This window comes from Apostichopus japonicus, chromosome 11, assembly GCF_037975245.1.
Source record: "Apostichopus japonicus isolate 1M-3 chromosome 11, ASM3797524v1, whole genome shotgun sequence".
Lineage (NCBI taxonomy): Eukaryota > Metazoa > Echinodermata > Holothuroidea > Aspidochirotida > Stichopodidae > Apostichopus > Apostichopus japonicus.
Genome location: NC_092571.1, coordinates 23268283 through 23291871, shown reverse-complemented (window position 1 = coordinate 23291871; position 23589 = coordinate 23268283). Strand labels below are relative to the sequence as shown.

The 23589-nt window shown below is 36.6% G+C and overlaps 1 protein-coding gene across 1 annotated transcript in view; it reads right to left on the bottom strand.

The window, feature by feature from the left end:
• Nucleotides 1–23589, bottom strand: part of LOC139976410 (uncharacterized) — a 59644-nt gene that overhangs the window by 9861 nt on the left and 26194 nt on the right. Inside the window, exons 4-14 of the mRNA XM_071985121.1 lie at nucleotides 22710–22908; nucleotides 21581–21722; nucleotides 20011–20125; nucleotides 18061–18234; nucleotides 17244–17309; nucleotides 16452–16699; nucleotides 15731–15954; nucleotides 14963–15058; nucleotides 7073–7131; nucleotides 4064–4273; nucleotides 669–887 (exon numbers count right to left, since the gene is read on the bottom strand). Of these exons, the coding sequence (XP_071841222.1) occupies nucleotides 669–887; nucleotides 4064–4273; nucleotides 7073–7131; nucleotides 14963–15058; nucleotides 15731–15954; nucleotides 16452–16699; nucleotides 17244–17309; nucleotides 18061–18234; nucleotides 20011–20125; nucleotides 21581–21722; nucleotides 22710–22908 (1752 nt within the window). The remainder of the gene's footprint in view (nucleotides 1–668; nucleotides 888–4063; nucleotides 4274–7072; nucleotides 7132–14962; nucleotides 15059–15730; nucleotides 15955–16451; nucleotides 16700–17243; nucleotides 17310–18060; nucleotides 18235–20010; nucleotides 20126–21580; nucleotides 21723–22709; nucleotides 22909–23589) is intronic.

Sequence of the window (23589 nt, the reverse complement as noted above, 5' to 3'; positions counted from 1 at the left end):
AAGTTTCAGCACAAACTGAATGGAAGATAGTTAGCAATATTAGATGTTTATTATATGTAGCACTATATAGTGAACCTAAAATGTGCCGAATAAACCGTAGCCTCCTAGGTATTTTTAGAGATTTTTTGCCTTCTTTATTACTACTATTATATTACTTTAGATAACTGACATTTTGCGTAACTAATGTCATATACCTCGACCGTCGGCTAAGGAATGACATTTTATGAGAATATCAATTGCGGATTGGTTTCACTCCACCTCCTCCCCTCCTCCCCTTCTCATCCTCCCCTTCTCACCCTCCCTCCTCTCCTCACCCCCTTCTCTTCCTCCACTCCTCCTCTCCTCCCCTCCTTTGCTGTAGACATTTACGCATATAACACCCACGACTGAAGCTGTCAACATCTTCAGTGAGCTGTTTGGTTACAGACCACTGCTTAAAATTGAGTATTGAAACTAATCACTAGCCAAATGCACACTTTCGGGGGAGAAAAATAACATAGGAAAACGCATACTATAATGAAACGCAACCAATTTCTGTAAGACTGATAAATCGGTGTTACGATAATAGGGTTCATAAGGGACCCATATAACACTTCCATATACCTGCAATGTTGAATATTTTACGATAATAGGTTTCATAAGGGACCCCATATAACACTTCCATATACCTGCGATGTTGAACATTTTGTTCCATCTGCCAGACACCCTGCTGTATCGATCATAGATTACCAGGGTGCCATTCTCGCTGGGTGTGGCTCCATTCTGAACTATACCGACGTAATCACCGCAAAGCGCGATGTCGTTAGCTTGGGTCTGAAGAGGAAGGTATTTCGCAATCTTTGGTCTGATGACGTCAGAAAAATCAACTACGTGCATGAAGTGACGACCTTTAAAAAATATAAAAAATAAAATAAAAAGAAACAAAAAAAAAATAAAAAGAAGGCTAGAAAATATAAAATGAGCAGTTCCAATAACAATGAACACATTGTTGTGGAATTCATCAGCATATGGTATGAAAAGTAGCGTACTGCAGTGGCCTCTGACTGCCCCTCCCCCTCCCCTCCCCCTAGCCCGTCACAGATGGCCTCTGAATACCCCCTCCCCTCCCAGCAAATGAAATTGCTATATAGGGATAACCTGCACTAACCAACTAACAGTTGGATTATAACTTAATCAGTATGTCTTAAGGACTTGTCGGTATATAATCTAATCGAATCTAGTCACAGCTAAAAATTGTTTCGCTCTCTCTCTCTCACTTTCATGAACCGTTTTAACGTAAATTGAACTGTGTGTATATAAATGGTGTGTTAGGTACCGTGAGCGTTCAACTATTGCACCCCCTTTAGGGTTAGACACCAACTTACAGCTAAATATTATATATATATATTATATATATTATATATATTATATATATTATATATTATTATTATTATTATTATTATTATTATTATTATTTTGGTACAGAGCATGTTCCCTGCTTCAAATCCCGTATATACATAAAGAGGAAATGTGTTTTCTTTTCTCTTTTAAAGTTTAGTTTAAACTGCACCGGGAGTCACACTTGAACTGTTTAATATTCAGATCTATTTCCTTTGGTTTTTCTGAAACCTACAATAAAGTCACATATAATACTCTTCCATGTAAATGTTATCATATATAGCCTGCCATGTGCGGTTTCCATGGCAATGTGCCTTCGGCTCGCAAAGTTGTCTAAATCATGCAGCACCCGTGTACCTACGTACTGTACATAGCAGACTAAAATGCGTGTGGCTTAATACAGATCACATAACAGCTGTGCAGCCCTGACACAGACCCCGCTCCAATTCAGTTCGAGTGCGGGAGTCATGCATTGATTTCACTTTCTTAGAATACGTTAGAGTAGGAATAGATTCTTTGAGAGACATTCTCTTCCATTCCAAATGTCTTCAGTTTATCAGATGTTTTTCAGATTAATAGACGTTGCCTCAGCTGATCGACTGATCGACTGATCAACTGATCAACTAGTAACTGTTTGTGACCAGGACCATCACTGAAAATAATGATACGGCAGACTTAATGCATCAGTATACGCACGTACATGAATTACGGAGGGTTGTTGGTGACATGCGCGTAGCGAGGAATTTGCCAAGGTATGAGCGAAACTGTAGGCAAACTATCAGAACCGTAGTTACGGCATTGCAAACTATCTAAGCGTAGCGCCACCGTAAATTTGCGCGAATCGTACAAGAACATTTTGGCTGAAAATGCCTCCCAGATCGCTGGAAATGGCACTTCCAAGGCCTTGTAAGTTGCATCTTAGCATTTTCTCTTTTGAAATTACTAGCGATATCATAAAAACATACACAAATATTATGCTCAAGGGGGGGGGGCGGCTGCCTCCTTCGCCCCCCCCCCTCCCTTGGCTTCGCGCCTGGTTGGTGACCTCATGACTTAATCATGATAAAGTACAACAGTACTCGTGTTGTGGTTTCACTATATATATCGATATCAGTTTTTATATCAGTTTGGATAACTCAAATGTCGCGTCTGATGTTGTGACACATATTGTGGTGCGCCATGTGTGTCAAAACTATATATTCGCCAAATTGACATCGTTATGTCCAAATTTAGATCACGGTTACGAAAATGAAATCGATATATCCAAAACGAAATCGAACTATCGAAAACAATATTCAGTACAATGAACTTAATTTTGGATAATCATCCGATTTCATTTTGAATACGTCGGTTTCCGTTTTTCGAAATGTCGATGTCAATTTGAACATAACTAAGTCAGCTTGGATGCTTTTTGAAACATATGGCGCTCCGTAGAAAACTTTTAGACATTTCTTCAAATACATCGCACTGACAATTATCTGTCATATAAACTACATGTTTCCTTCACGAAATTAACAAAGGAAATTTAGTTGATTATGGATGGCATATAAATGTCTCTTGTGTCACAATGGTTCATCGCGGTTTAGTTTCGTTTGCCTGTCAGTTGTATATTTTTGTTTATTACAAATCTATTACGGTATAAGTGTTACTAAATATAACGTATTGTAGTTGATCATATTAGGGACAGTCTTTTATACTTTGGTTAATTATTTAATTAATGATTCAATTAAAGATCCCATACATTCGCTACTGATAGTTCATCGATGGGAAATGCCCCATTCTTTTATTTCCTGAAATGGAAATGAAACTTAATTCGGATTCGTGAACCTCTTATTATAATGATTAACTTCTATAATAACATCTTTCAGAACAAACGCAAAAGGCTTCAGAACATTAACAGGATGCAAGTACAGATGTTGAATTGATATGTGAAGCTGCGATTGGATTGCAGATTATTGTAAGCATAGTCCCCCTTCCCTCTGCCTCCCCTCCCCTCCCCCTCTCCGCACCGTTGTCATCCCAGCTCTTCCAATAAAAATCACTTTAAACTAATACAACTTTTATTAACCAAGCATGCATTGTGCATTGTACAGAGATTTCATAAAGCGGAACCCACAAGAACAGTTTCTCTTTTCATGGTTTGTTTCGTACAAGGTTTCGCGACTGAATTAGTCGAGAACTAAGGGTCTTCAGAAGTTCAAATTGGGCGATGCTTGCTGCACACGTATTGGTGGGAAACTAATCCGTATACCTATATAGCCCGTCATGGTCATGCACCTGAATAAGCTATATAAGTGTACAATCTCCGGCTACGCGGTATTCCGTCATAGAACAGGAAACCAACTCACAACCATAGAAGTTATACTTGCAATACATTGCTACTGCTACCGGGTTTAGATTCGAAGTAACTGCCTTTTCAAAATGTCAGCCCTCCAGTTCTAATGTCTTAACGGCTACACGTTGTACGTTTACTTCAAATACGTTGTACGCAAATAAACTTTGTAATATCGTTCACACGTCATAACCATCATCAGTATGTATTATTATAATATTGATAATTACAATAATAATAATAACAATAATAATAATAACAATAATAATAACAACAATAATAATAACAACAATAATGATAATAACAAGAATAATAATATAATGTATACCTTAACTGTATTACAACTGTACTTACCAACGGTATAAGCCATTCTTTCCTCAATGTCGAATGTACTCTGTAGTATCGCGCCAGAGTTAATTTCCACGACCCCATCACCGCCTCCCTGATAGTGATAGGGTATGTATATGGTTGACACCGGGCGGAGGGATATTGTAGCTGTCGCAAACGGTACACATACACCGCACAGGAAGGCGAGTACCTGTATGAAATTCATGCCGGGCACGTCTCAGTATTGCAAACTGTCAAAAGAAAAGGATGGAATGAAACATTCATTTAAGCTATAAGTCTTCCATTAGCAGGTAAATGTCGACGACCACCAGTGGCGTGCACAAGGAGGGGGGGTGCTGAGGGCACCCCTCACCTTGTCCAAGTCGGGGGAAATGCTTCAGTCGGAGTTATTTTGCATTCAGCCGGGGAAGAATTGGATTATATACTACTAGGGGTCCCCCTCCCTCTATTTCAACCGCATTAGTAAAACCTTGTGTTTAGGGTCATTTTGTATGGTTTTTAGTCGTTTGATCTGTGTAAGGTTTTTCACTCTGAAGTTTCTCTGTAGAGACTCTTGAGACGAAGCTTAAGTTTATGTCAATTTGGATTATTCCTGTGTATTCCCAAACCTACCTCACTAATATGCCTTTGTGTATTCTTTCCCACAGGTATTATCAAAGGGTTGGGGTGGAGGTGGGGAGGGGGGGGGGGGGGTTAGGAGTGAAGAACAGCGGCTCTATCTTATCGTATAGCAAGATCCTAAAGAATATAGGGATTTACTGCAGCACACCAGACAGAGTTTTATCCACAAACCTAAATCAATTTAACAAAAATGATACCACTGTTTATGTGATAAACAGCTATCAAACAACTTCAGAAAAGAACTTTGTGGATCAACGTTGTAACACTGAGGTTCCAATTTAATCTCAACCACGATTTCGATTTCACTATCATGTGCACATTATAACTAAAGAGAGAATTAAACGGATTTGATGATGAAAGCTTTGATTCCTTTTTTGGTTTTCACGTCTAGTATAGATAGCTGCTACATAAAATGATAGGTTTTGTTTAACGTCGCATGGCTCATTAAAACACAGCGACTGCGCAGTTTTACGATAAAGCTGCAGGAAACTAGTTCCATATATCGATACTATTTTGTTGCATGCATTTTGAATATAGCGACAGATATGCGGAAAGGAAGTATTTCTTAGAAACGATATGATGAAATTTATCAAACGAATCTCGCAAATTCACCGGAATCTCGTATTTGATCTAGATAAGTATTGTTTTGTCTTTTATAGGAACATATCTACCGAGTACTTTCTTATACAAGAGGGAGGGATGGGGCGGGGGGCGAATTTTTTTTCCTGAACCTTTCGGGCAGTGTACGTGGAGTTTAGCCAATCAGAGCGAGGCTGTGTTGATGACGTACTACTCAGTAAAGATGGTCAGTCGGGTAAATGCGTTGCTTCAATAACATAAGGTGGAAAACGAAAGACCGCGAGTTCGAGCCCCCGTGTGGATTTTTCCCCCACTTTTTCTCATGTCCAAGTAGTTATGTCCAAGTATTATATCGATATTATAAGTTATGTCATGGTTTTAGTGCATGGTCATCTTATATATGAAACTCCGAAGATAGTGTGGTGAATATATATATAGTTTCATTTGTTTATTTTCCTTCTAGATCTTATTAGAGGGAAATCTCAGCCCCAAAATGTGGTACATCCGTTTTAGGACAGTTTATCCTAATTAAAAGGCAGAGGACTGGCTAGAATAAAAGACAAGGGAAACAGATATTCATTCTGGAACAATTAAAAAGAGAGGATTTATTGCATAATAAAACAAGGGCAGTACTTGCACTCTTATTTACATTATTCGCTCATCAGTTAACAACAAATATTTGGCAGTTTCCACAATAAACCGTTCATTACTGGACCTCGTCTCTCACAAGGAGGTGCTATAGGAAAAGTTATTTTCCTATAGCACCGAGGTCCGATTGCAATCGGACCTCCGTTAGGTGTTCAATTTTTATTAGTAATAGCTACCGTGGCCTCTAGTCTAGCTAGATCATAACATTTCCTAATGCTGCAGGCCTACTGTCATTGTGTACAAATATTGCTGTGTAGATGTGTGTAAACTGTAAGTACGTAACATACTACTGTACCAGTACTACAGTACTGAGTACAGTGTCATGTCCATCTGAAGACATTGTAAATTTGCACAACAGACAGCGATCATATTTCAACAAAGAAACCGATGCAAACGTCACGTAAGTTGTGCACAATGATTCAGTATAATGTTATTATTGCAAGGCCTTTATACCTTAATACTTTCTGCTGTTGTACAACAATTATGTTGACTTATCAAATGCGATTTTCCCACTTTTGGTACGCACGCCGCCATCTTAACTGTAGTACGTCATCAACACAGCCTCGCTCTGATTGGCTAAACTCCACGTACACTGCCCGAAAGGTTCAGGAAAAAGAAATTCGCGGGCGGGGGAGGGGTGATGGTTGGTTTCTATTTCATTTTAATTATACATAAATCATGCATACCCTCTTGTATTGTACAAACAAAACCAATTGCTCCTAATTTCAACCCAAACTAATTGCAACCAAGAACAGTGTTATTCAATAGCGACGTATATACTCACATGCAAAACGGGTGGAACAGAATTTCGTTTTGAAAAAAAAATCATTATTTTGCCGTTTTATTTATATATTTATTTTATTGGAAATCAAAGCTTTGGCTACTCGAGCTAATGACCTGAATCAGTGAGACATTTTAGTATATCGAAGAACCCAGACTAATCACAAAATCTATTTTTCACTTACGAAAAATGCAATCCTCCATACCAATACTTGCATGCAAGTTTGTGCTAAATTATGTACAGACGTTGTCTTTTCTCTCAGAAATATATTTCATGACTATATGCTAACGTAACTTTATGCAATCCTTACCATTTAATTTGGCTAAGATCATGTGAAGCATATCTATTCCCTTTCCAATTGACACTTAACGGGTGTGAAGACTCGCGCACAAAGAAACGTCTCAAAAAAAAGATTAGAAGGACACTGAAGTTCCTCTCAAGGACCCTTTAGGAGAGAGAATAAAACAGAAGACTAAAAAATCAGACCCGATTACCATGCTTAAAGTATGTGAAGACTCGCGCAAAAAGTCTAATGCCGGTAATCTGACCTAGTTTCGAATGAGGTGTAATAGAAGTGTTAGACACCACCATCGATCCCAGAAAATACATACACAGCTTGCTACCGTCGGTAATTAGACACTAGTGTACAGTCAATACATACAGCTACGATCAATACCCACAACACAGTGTACGTAGCAGCGATGGACATCGCAGGTCTAGATGCAAGATAACAAGGTATCACGTTTCATTACTGTCTGCATTTTGCAGCGACAAGAAGAAAACTTCACTTGCAAGCAACGGTAAGTTAACTTTTTCATACTTTCAACTTTTTCAGAGCGCGGCACGCGGTTTGGGCGAGTCTTCAGTGTCACTATGGTTATAGTATCGATGTAAGGCGACTGGGGTAGAGAAGTGGATCAGTTTAGTCGTAACAAGGATCTAACTTGAGTGACGTTTCTTAAAAAAGGAAAATTTAAGTAGATTTAAAAAAAAAAAAAAGACCTGAAAAAACCAAGAGATATATCGAAAAATAAATTGAGTAGGTAATAATAAGTTATAATATAATAATAATAATTGAGTAGGTAATAATAATTATAATAATAATAGTGATAACAATAGTATGACTACAATATAGTTTAAAGCATTCATATGCAAAAACTATTCATATATATACATACCGTTGTAAAGTACAAATTTGATCACGTTCTTTCCTTCTCCGCGCTACAGGCTGATTTAATTCAATCCCGTCGATGGCCAGTCCTACAAATAGTGTACAAGTGTTACCTACACAGGAGCTTATATCAAATACAGGGGAAATGCACCCATTACCCTCACATGTCGAGTCATCGCTCGTGTGATGGGAAGCACCTAATTATACGGGCTTCAATTCATACATCAAGTTTCTCGTATATAACGGTATATAATATATGTGTATATATAGATACCTACTCAGTACATTTCACGTTGTATGTAAATTGAACACGGATAGGGGTTTGTTGACACTGTCAACCCTGCGATTTAACCTTAGAAAGTTCAAACGGTGACTATATACGTTGACAGAAATTATTGTTAACATTAGATGACTTGACACATATCGGAAGGACAGCTGTAAAAAGAGACAATTCTAGCTGTTAGGTTAATTATTTCAACCCAAAAATTACCATCAGTTTATTGATACGTGTCGACGTTGTACTGACAAAATGAACGAGTTCGTTAAGGATATCCTCACAGTATAGTTCAAATAAGATTTATGTTCCAATTTCGAACATACTTGAGGGTATGTGTGTTTAGTTAGGTTAACTACCCCCCCCCTCCCCCAGCCCCACCCAAACCCTTTTATTCCTCGCAATAACACCTAAGACACATTTGCATATAACCACCTCAACAAGTTGACTTGAAATCACTAAATAACAGAAGTCCAACTTGTCTCCACTAACCCCCCCCCCCCCACTTTACCCATTTCTTATTTTTAATTGGATGCAACTCGTATTGAGAATCTGTGTGACGAGGGGAGTGGGTGTGGGGGACGGACGGACGGACGGACGGACGGAGGGATGTGGTGGTCGTCAGTTCAGTGGTTGTGTATAGCACTTACTATTTAAGTGGCCAGAGTTAAATCGTGGGCATGACGTCATTGCGGTACGCAATTAACATCCACATAAGTGTTTCACAAAGATTCCACCTGCAGAAGGGTGTGCATACATGACACGATATATCATACCCTGTGGATGCATGGGAGTGAGTAAGTGTGGATGGATATGGGAGGGTGTGGGCGGGGAGTGGGTAAATGTTGATGGACGTGGTGGGGTGGATGGGAGAGGAGAGTAGCATAAGGAAGATAGGAAAGGTGTCAAGGAATAGTTCTCAAAACACCATTTGTTCCTTTGAAAAAGAATGATTTTCTGGAATGGTTTGTAACCTTGTAAATCGTTTTGATATCATGAAACAAACTATAAATTGTAATGAATGAAAAAAGACGGGATTTAACTGAAGTGAATCGCCTCTCTTTACTGAAATGAACTTAAAATGCTGACCTATTGATAGCTCCGTGGATTTTTTTTCCTACTTGTAACATCTTTGTATAACTTCAATCGTTTTTTCATTACCCTGATCCCTGCCCGCCCCTCCCTTCACCTCCCCTCCCCACCCCACCCGCCTCTCACATCCCCTCCCCCTTCACACACACACAGCTTCAACAAACCCCTCTGTTTAGCACCCATTTATCTCAACCAAACTAAAATGTTCGAATTTAAGCAAAAGAATAATAATAGGCTAACTCTTTCCTATATAGCCCCTCTATTGACCCAAACTAAATAAGCTCAGCTTCACAAAATATCGCTCTGTATATCAATGTTAATCACTATTTATAGAGCATTAACATCGCAATCATTATATGACAATAAACCATAAAGAGTAATCGTACTGATGTCTCTAGCTATTTACAGATTAAAATAATTGAGGTTATATAAGGGATCTATGTTTCACCGGTAAGGATATGTCAAAGATGTCCCCTTTCCCCCGGCAACAATAATTACTTCAATCAAATCTTAAAAGGAAATGTCCATTTCTGTTTTCTTTTATTCTGGCATCGAGCCAGAAGTTCTCTGAGGCCTAAATTGTGTCATCCGTTGACCGATGGGAACAAAAGAAACGAGAAATGCAAAAATGACTTATTTCCAAAAATTATTAATAATATCACCAATATGAAAGCCAAGTCGGTTCCTTAAATCAAAGATTAAGAAGACTGGGTTATTAAAGTAAATCTTGAGGGATTTTAAGTAGACAATTGTATCATCGTTCTGTGACCTACATTAATCTATCAAACAATCAACAAAATCAATTTATTTTTGGACGATTATGAATTTCACTGTATATTCATAAGGCTTCGACGTTTGTGCATCACAGAGCAACGTATAGCAATCTTTTACTGAAGGGGTATATTGCGTTGGATTGCAATGTTGCGTCATTTTTAGTCAAAAATGTCAATTTGATTCAGATTTGTTACAGCTCTTTAGTTGGGTACCTCTCACATTAAACCCAGAGGACTAATTTTGTAACTTCTATATGACAGCTAAGAAAATTTTGGTCCGTTTTGGGGAGATTTTCCAGTTTCAAAGTCGTGTCTGACGGTATTGTCATTTTAATAATAATTATAATAATAGTAATAATAATAGTAATAAATTACATTTATATGGCAATTAATACAGCGTTTCAAAGCGCTTTACAAAGTAGGAAAGAGACAAAGGAAACCAAGGGGAAAAAAGAAACTATAAGAATCAAACAGAAATGTTTTAAGTTGTCTCTTGAAAATACAAAGGGAGGGAGAGTCACGAACGTGAAATGGGAGTTTGTTCCAAAGAGAAGGCGCAGCGACAGAAAAGGCACGATCGCCATAACGAGTGAGGGTACGTGAACCAGGAGGTCATTGCAAATGCGCATGATTGGAAGAGCGAAGCGTAACTGCAGTTGACCGACAAAATGTATGATGTCATTCTGCCACTGCAGATTCTGAAACTGTTTGCTTTCCCGGCATCGCCCTTCTTTGTCATATTTTCGCAGTAGAATCATATACCAGCTGCCAATGCCATCATTAGGTAGAACTATTAAACTTTATTATATAACAATTATGCGATTGCGCACCCCATCCCCCGTTACAGAAATTAAACATTGTAATAAATGATTTTTTTTTTTAATGGTATATATGCGGTTTGATGATGTCATAATTATACTTAATCAAGTCGTGAGACTTTGTTCAAGTCTTCACCCTTGTAGGTGAAGGAATATTAAATTCTAAACACAATCTTTGATTGAAGGATTGAACATTCAATCTAAGTTGTTCATCTCGCTCCATCGTCCCAGGGTATGACCATTTTAGTTCAGGAGAAGAAGATTTAATTGAAGAAAACCCCATGACCCCGGTGGAAATGAAAGGACACGCAAAATGTAGACTTACTGTCCTAGTATAACGGGACATCACAACAAATTTGCATATCGCTGTCGAGTTAATGATGTTCAGAAAGAATACAAAAAATATTGCGAAGTTTACCAAATTGTCGGCTCTCCTGAACTACACTAAAATAATAATAATATAAAAATATGATCATTTTCAAAATGACAAGTTGACAACTTGCGCAACCGTGACAAAATTTGCCAAATTTTTGAAAGGCTGTTTTTAAATAGTTATCATGAGAACACGTCAAAACAAGAAATGTTTTGACTTGTAATTATACTAACAAGCTATCTTGATAAAACAAAAGTTTGAAATTGTCGAAATGTCCTTTTATATCAACATGGTCGGCAACCCGGCTGTCGTTTCAGAAGCACCGTGCATAAGCAAAGCTTTGTATAGATAAGATATATACTAGATACCATGTCACAACTTCAGCAGTGTACGTATGGAAAGCCATTTTAACATTTAATCGGTAATTTTAGATATCTTAAATTGTTTCTTATTTTAGATATCTAGAATTCTATTTCAGATATCTAAAATTTAATTCGAGATATCTGAAATTTTAACAGCCGATTCACACAGAGCATACAGTAACTACTGTAAATCTTAAAGTTTTGTACCACAGTAAATAATGGATCGTGCTGACTAATCTGATAAATCGGTAGCATGAGCTACTAGGTTTACAGTAAAGAACTGAGGATATTTGTAATTCCAACAAATCCCAAACAACTGGATTTGTTGGAATTTACACATATCCTCAGTTCTTACTGTCATCCTAATAGCACATGCTACCGATTTATAGCACGATCCAGGTTTTACTTTGGTACAAACCTTTAAGATTTACAGATGTAACTGTGTTCTCTGTGTGTATCGGGTGCATGAAAGGGCGAACCGGCTGTAAATAGTCCTATATGAACCTACTTAAGTGACTTCTTTGGCATTTCTTGTGGAGGACTGAAGGCAATTTTTTATTTCGGACGTATTCGAAATTTCTGGGTGAAACAGGAAGATTCCGCAGGGAGACCTGACGGATGGTTTCAGGAGTAACAGTAGCTGAAAATCTAAACCATCATGTCACGTGGTAAAATTAGAATATGCAATGATAATACAATCCATTTGATAGGTATAGGAAATGTCATATATATGTGTCAATTAAAAACCTCTATTTACAATTTATGATCTTGAACAATGACGGATCTATTCTGTAAGTCAATGGAGTAATTAATCGTGGAACGACATAGAGGTTATAAGGTACCGCACATCTTAGAGAAAAAAAATATCTGACAGGCGGAAATAGTTAATCAATGTTGATTAAGTCACCGTCGGTGACATATGTATAGCTTCACAATACTTGAATACATTTAGTGTTATGCTATAAATACATTTCACCTTTCCTACCTATCTAAACAGTAAATGTATTGATGAGTCAAAAATAGTGCAAATGACCACTTCTTGCGGAGATATCATGATTGGAGGAGATAAGGAAAATATATCCTATGTATCGAAACGTTAAGGTATACCGTAAACATGTTTAAGAACTTGTTGGTAAATCTAGTAGCAATTTTCAACAACAAAAAAGAGACAGATTCTTTAAATCTAATAAGTGAGGAACTCAAAATTGTGCTGCAAATAGCAAAATCAGTATTTTATGAAATGTATTCAGTTTAATTATATGCAGCAAATTATCAATTCCGCTTACATCAAAATGCCATCATTTTCAAGATTTTTATAAATATTGCTGCTTTAATATTGCAGCAAAAAGATATTTAACATTAAGACGGCAACTGGAGGCTTCCATACACATGGGACATACTGAACTGAGCCGTTTGTTTTTAAAGTCACCATGTATCACCCCTCAGTACCTTAGAGAAGTCAGACAGTGAATATTCACGCATTCAAACCGTTTCTGCTAATAATTAAGAATAATACCCTTCCTTTCACAACTAACGCAATTTTTGTTTCTCACGAAAGGACAAAATTTTTTATACACAGGTCCTCAAAAGCCCTCAAAGTTTAAGAGAATGTTGGTTGGTCAATCTACAGGAAAGCGCATTTACTGATAGACCTGTCAAACGGATATCCCTTTTGAAGTTCATTATTTACAACAAAAACAAAACAACAAACTGCTGGAATGTTTTCTTCTTTAGGGCAAAACTACATTCTAACACTATTTTGAACCCAGAGATACAGATGTTTAAATTTGATGACATTTTATAAGAATGCATCTGGCAACAGTATAGAGTAAATAATTTCACCATTGTAATTAAGTCCGTAAAACCTTTTGAAGGGGACAACTATACCCTGATGACATTACAGACTGCCCACTGTGGTCCTCTTCCTGGAGTAAGGAAGAACTTAATATCGGGTTAACTGTAAACAATACAATCAATCATATCTAGAGGTTTAAACAAGGTATTGCGATATTTTCAACTAAATGTGTAAAATATGTTTTCCCCTCCACAAATTAGTGTCACACAATTATCTACTGCAGGAATGTATCACTTAAAAAACTGCCGAGGCTATCAAATATGGAGGCTGATGACCTATATATATATATATATATATATATATATATATATATATATATATATATATTTCCTGAGTTAATTGTTTGTCTAAAGAAATGAGGAAGGAAATTAAAGTCAGAGTAATATCATAACAAAAGAAAGTGAGAAAATAAACAAGAACAAAAAACGCAGTTGATTTTAGCTTTTAGCTTTTTTTTTTTTTTAACTTTTAATGTTTATTACAGAACAAATTTTTAATACCTTGAAAGGAAATAATGATGATAGGAACTAATTATTTTGTACCAAAATTAATTAAATTAACTAATGGAGGTCAGAATTAAAATATCGTACATTAAAGTAAAATGATATCGCCGTGTGAGCTATAATTTAAATCATTGCAAAATCGTCGGACTTTAAAGAAATATTTCATAGTAGCAATGTGACATCAGTTTCGTCATAACTTCATCAAGTGAATTTTAGTATAGTGAATCGTTAGCAATAGCTATCACAAAATTAGTCAGAAACGGGCCAAACTTCAAATTTTGTTAATGTATTTTCGTCTATAATTTTCGCTCAAAAAATATCGTATAGTAACTCCATTCAGCTGCTTGCAAATATCAACGATGTTTGTTCTTTCTTGTCAACTGTGAATAAAAAACCGGGACAAAGAGAAAGAAATTGAGATATATTGTATCTAGTATTTCCTCATATGATGGTTTGATTGTATATGCAAACCTATCTCTAAATCTGTCCATCTGCTTGTCAGTCTACCTGTCAATTCCTTGGTCTATTCGTCCGTTCCTTCCTCGGTTACCCGTCTATCTATCTGTCCGTCCATCTGTTGGTGTGTCTACGGATCTGTGCGTATGCTAGGCTGTCGGTTTCTCCATTGCATATAACAAGACGACGAAAATAATTGATTTGAAAAACATCAGGTCCCAACCATCCTAACTCATCTTGTGTAAACGGTTATGATGTAGTTTACCTTGCTGTGTCTACAACCCTGTTCAAAGCTGGATTTACCATTCTTGGCTATACAAATGCCTTAATAGTTGACACATCTTGCTTGCTTAGAAAATGGCGTGTCGCATCCTCTTTGAAGAATGGAACATACGGAAAGCCAAACGTATTTTGTATTCTGTTTGGAAATGTTTATATGGAATTGAAACATGTTGATATCGAATTGGACATGTATAAATTAACTTGGACACTTCACTTTCTTTTTCGACATTTATGGAACGTTTGGCTCTCCGTAGAAACGCTTGTTGTCATCCTTGTGTTCAATAATAAAAATAATGGCCAACTTACCATCATTTTACGAGTCCAGAACCTCATACAGAGCAATGGTTCCACTAACAGCACTCGTTACCATGAGCAGAGGGGTACCGAAGGGAGAATCAGCCGGTTCAATGAACCTGTATCAGAGAGATTGCACAATTCATGTAATTCATGTAATATACTAGACGAACGATGCTTACTAAATTGACAATACTTACAAACCTTGAATGATACTTATTGAAACGACAAAAACTCGTGAATACATACAGGGGATGTGCCCAGGATTTCCTGAGTGCCGGGTATACTGATCGTCGTCCTGAGGGAGGGGTCTAAGATTTTTGAAGGTGCTCAGATGCCAAATGCTGGCACTTGTGTAGCTTTTATAAGCACATACACAAGTACTAGTTTTGCTAACAATTTACATTTTTTAAATTTTTTTAAGTGAAATATATTACGTACCTGGTGAAAGTTATTAGTTTGTTCCAAAGAGATTTTACAAGGGACCAATTGAGAGCCGTAAGTAATGTTTCTCGCATGCGTAACTGATGCATTATTAGTCTGTATGATTTTGGCATAGGCTAGGCCCAATTCATGTTGAACATATTGTTAGAAATGTCGGGATTTTAGATGAAAATAGTGCTGGGCGGTATTCAAGATTTTTAAGACAGTGCTGGGCGGTAATTTTTAGTGCTGGGCGGGGCCGCCCAGTGCCGCTCAGCGTGGACACATCTCTGTACATATATTGCATCTCATGAGCATGGAAGTACGTATTTCCATAATGTTAGTTGTGTTATTGGCTTTAAACTTACTTCAAGTCCTCTGGATCAAGGTTTCCAAGAGTCTGAGATTGCAGGAGATCACTAAAGGTATCAGTGGTTCCTCCATCTCGGTAGATAGATTCGAAACTGAAGGAGGGGAACTCAGTGCCCGAATCCAAGCTATACATAGCGATGGCAGCAGCCCTATCGATACGAACAAATAGAATCGTCCGACCGTTGAGCTCACCGATTTCTAGAGATTCGCATTCCGGACCCTAGAGAATATGACAGAAACTATAAGTATTTTTCCCGTATTGGATCCACATATGTTATGAAACAGGTGGCAGCCTGACTAGTTTGGCATTGCCCGAGGGTCCAAGGCGCTAGGGGACCCACTATATCCTCCAATATTTAACATATACTGAACTCTTTTACTTTTAATTGAAACTGAAAAGTGGGCTGTTTTCATGAATGCTGTATAAATTAAAACTTGTAAGCATGAAAATGAAAAGATTAAAACCTGAAGTCAGCACTGTACTAACAAGATAAGATATATCTGTATGGGGAAACTGGTATAAAGCATTTCCATTAAATAAAGAGAAAAAACACACACACTCCCGGCGAACATACGGTATCATTCAAAAATGAGAACATTTCCCATGAATATTTGCCTCGATGAATTGGATAAACCAGTTTCGCGCTTTTATCTATACACAAAGACGAAGGCCATAGTGCGCATGCCTCATAAATTGACCAATCAAATAAGACTTACGTGGTTGTCGGACCGATCATCAAAACTATCAATAGGTCTTTCAAGATCAGGGTCGTCTGGTTTGGTGTTACCGTTGAAGACCGATGGATAATGCAGGCTCATCTTCCTTTCAATCTCATCACCACTGTCGAACACCAGCTGGAAGTTTTCGGCGTCAAAGACAGAGAAACCTCTACTCCCGTAAAAATAGAGCGTCTCGATTTCTCCGTCAATGTTCAGCCCGTCTACTAAACTGAATTTCAAACGTCCTGTAATGATATGACGTTTCTCATTTCACATTTGATTTCTTTCTTTTCAGAATTATTGTGCTACGATGAAAACGAGGGACGCAGAGCCCTCCCCCACCCATGTTACCACCCCTCTCCATCCCACCCCCGCCCTCCAACCATCCACCCCCTCCATACCCTCCACGCCCTCCACCCCGCAAAAAAGCAATCTCTTTGAAAGTGGCCAACCTGAATGTATCAATTCATTACAACTGAAAGAAAGAATTACGACAATATACTTATTTGAAATAATCTGGCAATGCGGCTCAAATATTGGAAATCTAATTCTTAACAGAACAAAGGCATTGTGGGATAGGCCTATGAATAATCCGCCCCATGGTGATAAAGACGTAACTTCTTTATTAATATCGTAGTTGTTCAAACACCACATTATACTGTTTTGTCCAACGCAGTGTTCTTTTACGCAACAATAAACCAAACAAATCGATTGTTAAATGTATGTCTTGGTTTTAATCTCTTTGATATATGGTTGTGGAAAATGAAAGAAACCACATATTTATCTCACCTAGGTCTGGGTCCGAATTGAGTTGTTCCTCTAAAGTTTTGGAGACAAATTTACTCAAGAGCCCACCTTTAATAGAGAGAAAAAAGCAGTATAAAACTTCACATGAAAGTAAACATTATACACTGGGATATATTCTCTCACAGCAGCTGTTCTTTAGATGAAAATAAATCTATCTAGAATATATATATTTTTAGGAAAAAAATATTCCATTTCCTTAAGTTATGAATGAAATCGAGCACATAAATAAAGATATCTTGTACCACATTTTCGCTTATTTATATAATGCAAACCTAACTTTGGTCAATATTGAGATGGAATATTGTCCTACCATTTCTCCAGTTGCAACCATTGCAGAAAGAATATTTCAGAGATAAATGATGAATTTTAAATATGAATAGTTAATGATCACAGCGTGGTATATTTCACGTTGTGAAAGACTTCACACCAACTATACATCAAGTTGGAATCCTAACCCATATACGGTCAAAACTGTATTACAGTAAAATGCGACAAACAAAGAAAGAAATTAATTTCAGAGTACATCTGTGACATCACATGCATGCCCTGTTTGATTTTAAGTTGACTGTCAATTCAAACTGTGACAACTTAAATAAACATCTCCAAACCGGAAAATTAACAACACAAGGCAAATTTTGACCAAGACACTTTAATATTGTTCCTTATTAATTAGTCGGTCCATTTACGTTTATGATCTTTTTCTCTAAATAATCTCTCAACTACAACAAACTGAGGCAAACAACAACAACAACTAGAAACTAAAGTAATTTCGTCCAATGAAATCATTTAATTTCTTAACCATCTCGTATGTCTTCTCCACGGTCAAGTTCCTTCCAAGAGTCCGACCCTAGTGTGTATTTAAAAACATCTCCTTCGTTTGCAGTGATGATGTAATCCTTGTCGTTATAATGTATGGTTTTAATAGAATCAGGCTGATAAAAACTGTTAATGTCGAAATTCTTGAAATCAATTCCTGTCAATGAAAAAAAAAAGAAGGAAAATTGATGTTTCAGTTTTATAAACAGATCTTAGCATTTACGTCACGTCAAAATTGATGGAAAGCTGTATAACTGCTCTCAAAAAGCACCCTCACATCAGCTGACTCTGGGCGGGGATAACTGGCGGGGGGATATATCTTTACATATTACATCGATGAAAATAAGTAATAATGGTGTTAGAAAATGTTTGATTTTCGTTTTCACAAATAGCAAAAGATAATTTAGACATTGAATTGGCAATTTAAAGCTTTCAACCTTCACAATAACAGCAACAAGCTAGTTGTAGGGAAGCATTTTTGAGTTTGGTCAACAATGAAATTAGTATTAGTAATGTTGACATTTATTTTAATTACGACAATCAGCTACAGTGTTCCACCAGATAACGGATGAGTCATTAGAGTTCGACTTGATTCTAAATATTTTACAGAAGCCCAGACTCATTCCTAGTATCACACGCAATGAGTTCAGGAACGTTTTATATCATTACCTCGTCATTATTTTGGGATGGAAATTGACTAAGAATTAACTAAAAATGAGCTAAATTTATATGGTGTTTTCTGTGTCGAATATATTCATGAAATTTCTAAAATTCAACTAAAGAAAGGGTGATTTAACCTAGTCTTCAGATTTAAAGTATTGAACTAAAATCTTTCAAAAGGAAGTTTGTCTCTTGGAAATTACAAGCATGGCTAAAAAACCAATATGGCTAATATTATAGTTTTACTGTAAATATGTCAGTGTAGTACACTGTAATCTGTAAAGGAACCTCAACCGAATTAGCCTAAACTACAAGTCGAGCCAAAACGATACACTTCTTGTTAATATTTGAATAGCGCCACCGTACTCAGAAATATACAATGTAAATCCCCAAATTTACTGGTTTGGGTTTTTTACGAACCACGATACGTACCTATCTCATGTACATATATACACACTCCCTTCAACCTAGCTTACAAAACTTAATTACATTTTTGCACTGCGCCCTCTAAAAATATGAGACAACTGTTCGTTGCGTCAACAGTTAGCAACCATTAAGGATATTGCGCAACGAGGGCAAAATCGCGGTACCAGCGCAACCTCTTAGTGATAGTGACGTTTGAGTAATTATCATGAAATAAGTGGCCCTCCAATACAAAAATAACTCAATCTACTCAAGTTCAATTTTACTTTTTTTATAAACATATAGAAAGCGAAATTAAGGGAATACTTCCCAAAGGTCTGAAGCCTACAATATGTAATCTATAGTTATACTAAAATAGTCTCTAGAATATGTGAAAGCGGAATTCGCGTGAGAATGTCGTAATTTAACCTGCAGTATGTGTATACGTTAAAATGTGTGGTAGTGTGTCTGTGTCTGCCTATATATTATGATAGTTTGTATCAATGGTTTTTAATTATGGTTTCCATTTATTTTGCCGCACTACGACTTAATTTATTATTAGACTCGGGAAAATTATCTATGTTGAAATATACTACCGATGTTGTAGTACGGTTTCTATACTGGTACAGTGTGAAGTTCCATACATGGTTATTGCGAAAAGTCCCTGTTAGTTTCGTCATTCTTGTGTCACCGATGTAATCAAATGAATCCATTAAAGAATGATGATATATTTAAAGTATCGTGTTCTCAAGAAACGATAAAAAAAATAACAACAATAACAACAATTATACAAGGTAGGAGGTAAACATGTTAACTTAAAGTCATATGCAAATTAAATATTCTCATGAATATGCTAATGATGGACACTCACCAGCATCTCTGTCACTGGCATCAATTAACAAGTATTTCCATGATTTGCTACCAAGAGGGTATATTTCTTCAATGGTATCTGTGAGGAGATTAACCACAGCAACAGCGTTGTTTTCCTATCGACGGTTAAAAATAAGGGAAAGACTTTGTCGACTAGAAACTTCAAATCTTAGGTCCCAGTACAATCATAAATATTTAGAACGTTAACGACGGTTTGCGACCGTTTAAACGATGGACAAAAGATCTTACTTTAACAAATATGACACACAATCTATCCCTCCAAGCGTTCCCTGACCGCTCCCTCCCCACCCACCCACCCACTCACTCTCCCCCTCTGTCTTCGTGTAAAATAAATTTCCATTTTTATTTATTTATTTATTTTTTCAAAATTTATTTAATTGTGGCGTGACTCGGTTGGCCAGAGCTTATTTTCCCCGAGGCCCTCGGTTTACAAAATAATAAAAAAATATATATCAAGAATTGTAGTAAAATCAAACAAACAAGAAAAGAAAATTTAAGACGCGCAGATGCAAAAATAAAATATTCAAATGAAAGAGTATAAAAAGAACAGGTAAAAATACAGACAATAAGAGAAGCGGAAAAATAAAACAACTGTAAAAAGAAAACAGAAAATAGAACAGAAAACACAAAAAAAAAACTGTTAGATAGTAAAATGTAAAGGAGCACAGGAATGACATGTAATGATTAAACAAATATGTAGGGTATTATAATGTTAAAGTATAGATAAATATACATTAAATATAAGGCTGTAGTAAACCGTCGTATGACAGCTGTATGGATTATGAAATGTAATAATGAAACAAATATATAGAATATTATAATGTAAAGTAGATAGACATACATTAAATGTAGGCTGTAGTAAACGTTGAAAAGGATTTAAATTAGGAGCTTCTCTGATACTTATAGGTCAAATGAATTAGCCCAAACGAATATAAATATAAATATTGCATATTCTCCTGTAGAGACATTTCTATGTAAGCTACATGTTTAACTGCATGATATACTTTCATAATAAGAACCAAACCATATAGCAACTATAGAAACAGATGGCTCAAACAGTTCTCTCATTTAAAGTCTTACTTACCCTGGATTCTAAATATCGTGTAGTAGATTAGAAACCAAAAATACATAGGAATGTTAAAATACACTTATTCGGCTAGTTAAAAATGACATTAGTATAACTATCTTTTATGATCTATCTTGCTCATTCGTTTTGTAACTTGACTATTGTTTCCTTTCTTCCTTTCCATTATTTTTCGGGGGTGGGTGAGGGTGGGTGGGGGTGGGTGGGTGGGTGGGTGGGGTGGGTGGGTGGGGTGGGTAGGAAAGGGAAGGGAAGGGAGGGGCTGGCTATTGTGGGGGTTATTGCGTTTCTTTTTGTTCGCTTCCTCCGATGTTGGAACATTGCATATATATGTGAATGGGGTATGTTAACAATGGCTAAATTGTCTTCTTAATCCTTTCACTTCCAAATTTAAAGCTTATTGTATTTGTATCTAAATCTTGTGATTTTGTTGTTGTTGCAAATATTAATGATTTTGTTGACATACCTGCAGTCCAACGTAGGCTTTGGTTTCATCTGAGCTAAACGTGACGTATTCAGGCTCTAGATTCTGTGCCATAGTCTGAGATTCTCCAGTCAATTGTCCCTTGTATGGTTGGCGGACACCAATGGATTCATATAGGGCACCACTGTTGTCCAAAGAGAAAGAGTATACATATGGTAATCACGCATAGTATTCATCTCTCCAACAGTTCAAGGGTTGAAATTTGCATAGTATTAGCGTACGCCCATATAAAAGCCTCAATGACTTACACACCAAATCGTAAAAGTAATGTCAGTGGTCTTCAAGTCTAGATAGAAGTTCTCTCTAGCCAAACGTTACCCATCATTTCAATTGACACAATGTTTGCTCTACGTGTGCTTCCATTCATGCTCTATAACATCCAAGACACACAAAACCAGATCCTAATTGATATCATATAAAAAAAAGACGTTTTCCCGCTACTTTTTGGTACTTTCCCTTCTTGTTTATTGGAACTTTATTGCGCTCCGGATACAATACCACCATTGAATTATTTACCGAATGAAATTGATATCAAATGTTTTGCAAATCCTCCTAAATGTTAAAACACATTGAGAAGGGGGTCAAAGAAGCGCAAATGTTTCAGCGAAAAGCGATATACAGATATAGCATTAACGGTTGTTAAGGGGGGGGGGGCTGGGATTCAGCATAATTATATATAGGATTATTTCATAATCCATACAGCTGTCATATATGATGGTGTTTACAAGAAGACTGATCATGTCTATCTGTGGAATTAAGCAAAGAACAATCAACTCTACTCAAACTGACAACGTTGTATATTATGATAATTGGGGGGGGGGGGGGACGCATGTGAGTTTGCCCATATTGAATTCATTTGCATAACAAAGGCAAGATTCGTGAGATTACTCTACTTCAATCAAGATCTGTTTTTTATGTTACTTTCGTTTCAATATGTCTTATATCTATATGGTTCGACTTAAGCTGGTTCTAATATCAGAGACCTACATGGGTGAACTCCGTCGATCGAATTTAATATTTCTTGTCCAATATATCGGGTAAGCTTAGTTAATTAACAGTACATATAAATATGGAAATACGATCCTCATTGGTGCCTTTAAGTTAAACGTACTCTGCGTTAAATGATTCGAATCCTATAGTAGTTACTGTGAAGGGGATAAGTGGCTGTCCGGTGGCTCGAAGGATTGACACAGATCCCTCTGGATTAAGGAAAGATTGACCGTCAGCACTCTCTGCGGCTTCTCCTTCATTGGCGACAACGATAGTCAAACAATCATTAGTCCAGTGTAACATATCGGGTTTATAGCCGACTGAAACAGAAATAGTTGATAAACTAAATATTCATGTGATATATACATACATATATATGCGTGTGTAATGTATTATGTATATACATATGTATGTATGTATGTATGTAAAATATGTATTGACTTGTGAAAGAAAAACCATAACACATTGCATTAGAGTATATATATATATATATATATATATATATATATATATATATATATATATATATATATATATATATATATATATATATATATATATATATATATATATATATATATCGAGTTTCTTTAAAATGATACAACGGATTTTCAAGAACAAAAGCTACGATTACACGAACTAGGTTTTCTATTTGAAGTGAGTATTTCATGTGAATAATCAAGTTCTGAAATAAAGTACTTCAGAATCATACGATTGTCAAGGGTGTGGATATTCACCCTTTCAGTTTGTTAAATCGATTTGAAGATGATATAGTGATCGAGAAATAATTTACCCTTAAATGCAAGAGAATTATTGTGAATTACTATAGTTAAAGCTACAAACCATATCGCAAAGTAATTTTCGACATGGCACATTTTCTCCATGATTCTGATTAATTTAATTGAAGGCGATTAATCTTTAATTTTATATGGGTGTTATTATGATCTGTTTGCATACAGTGTTTTTCTCACTATCCACCCCCCCCCCACTACCCCACACCA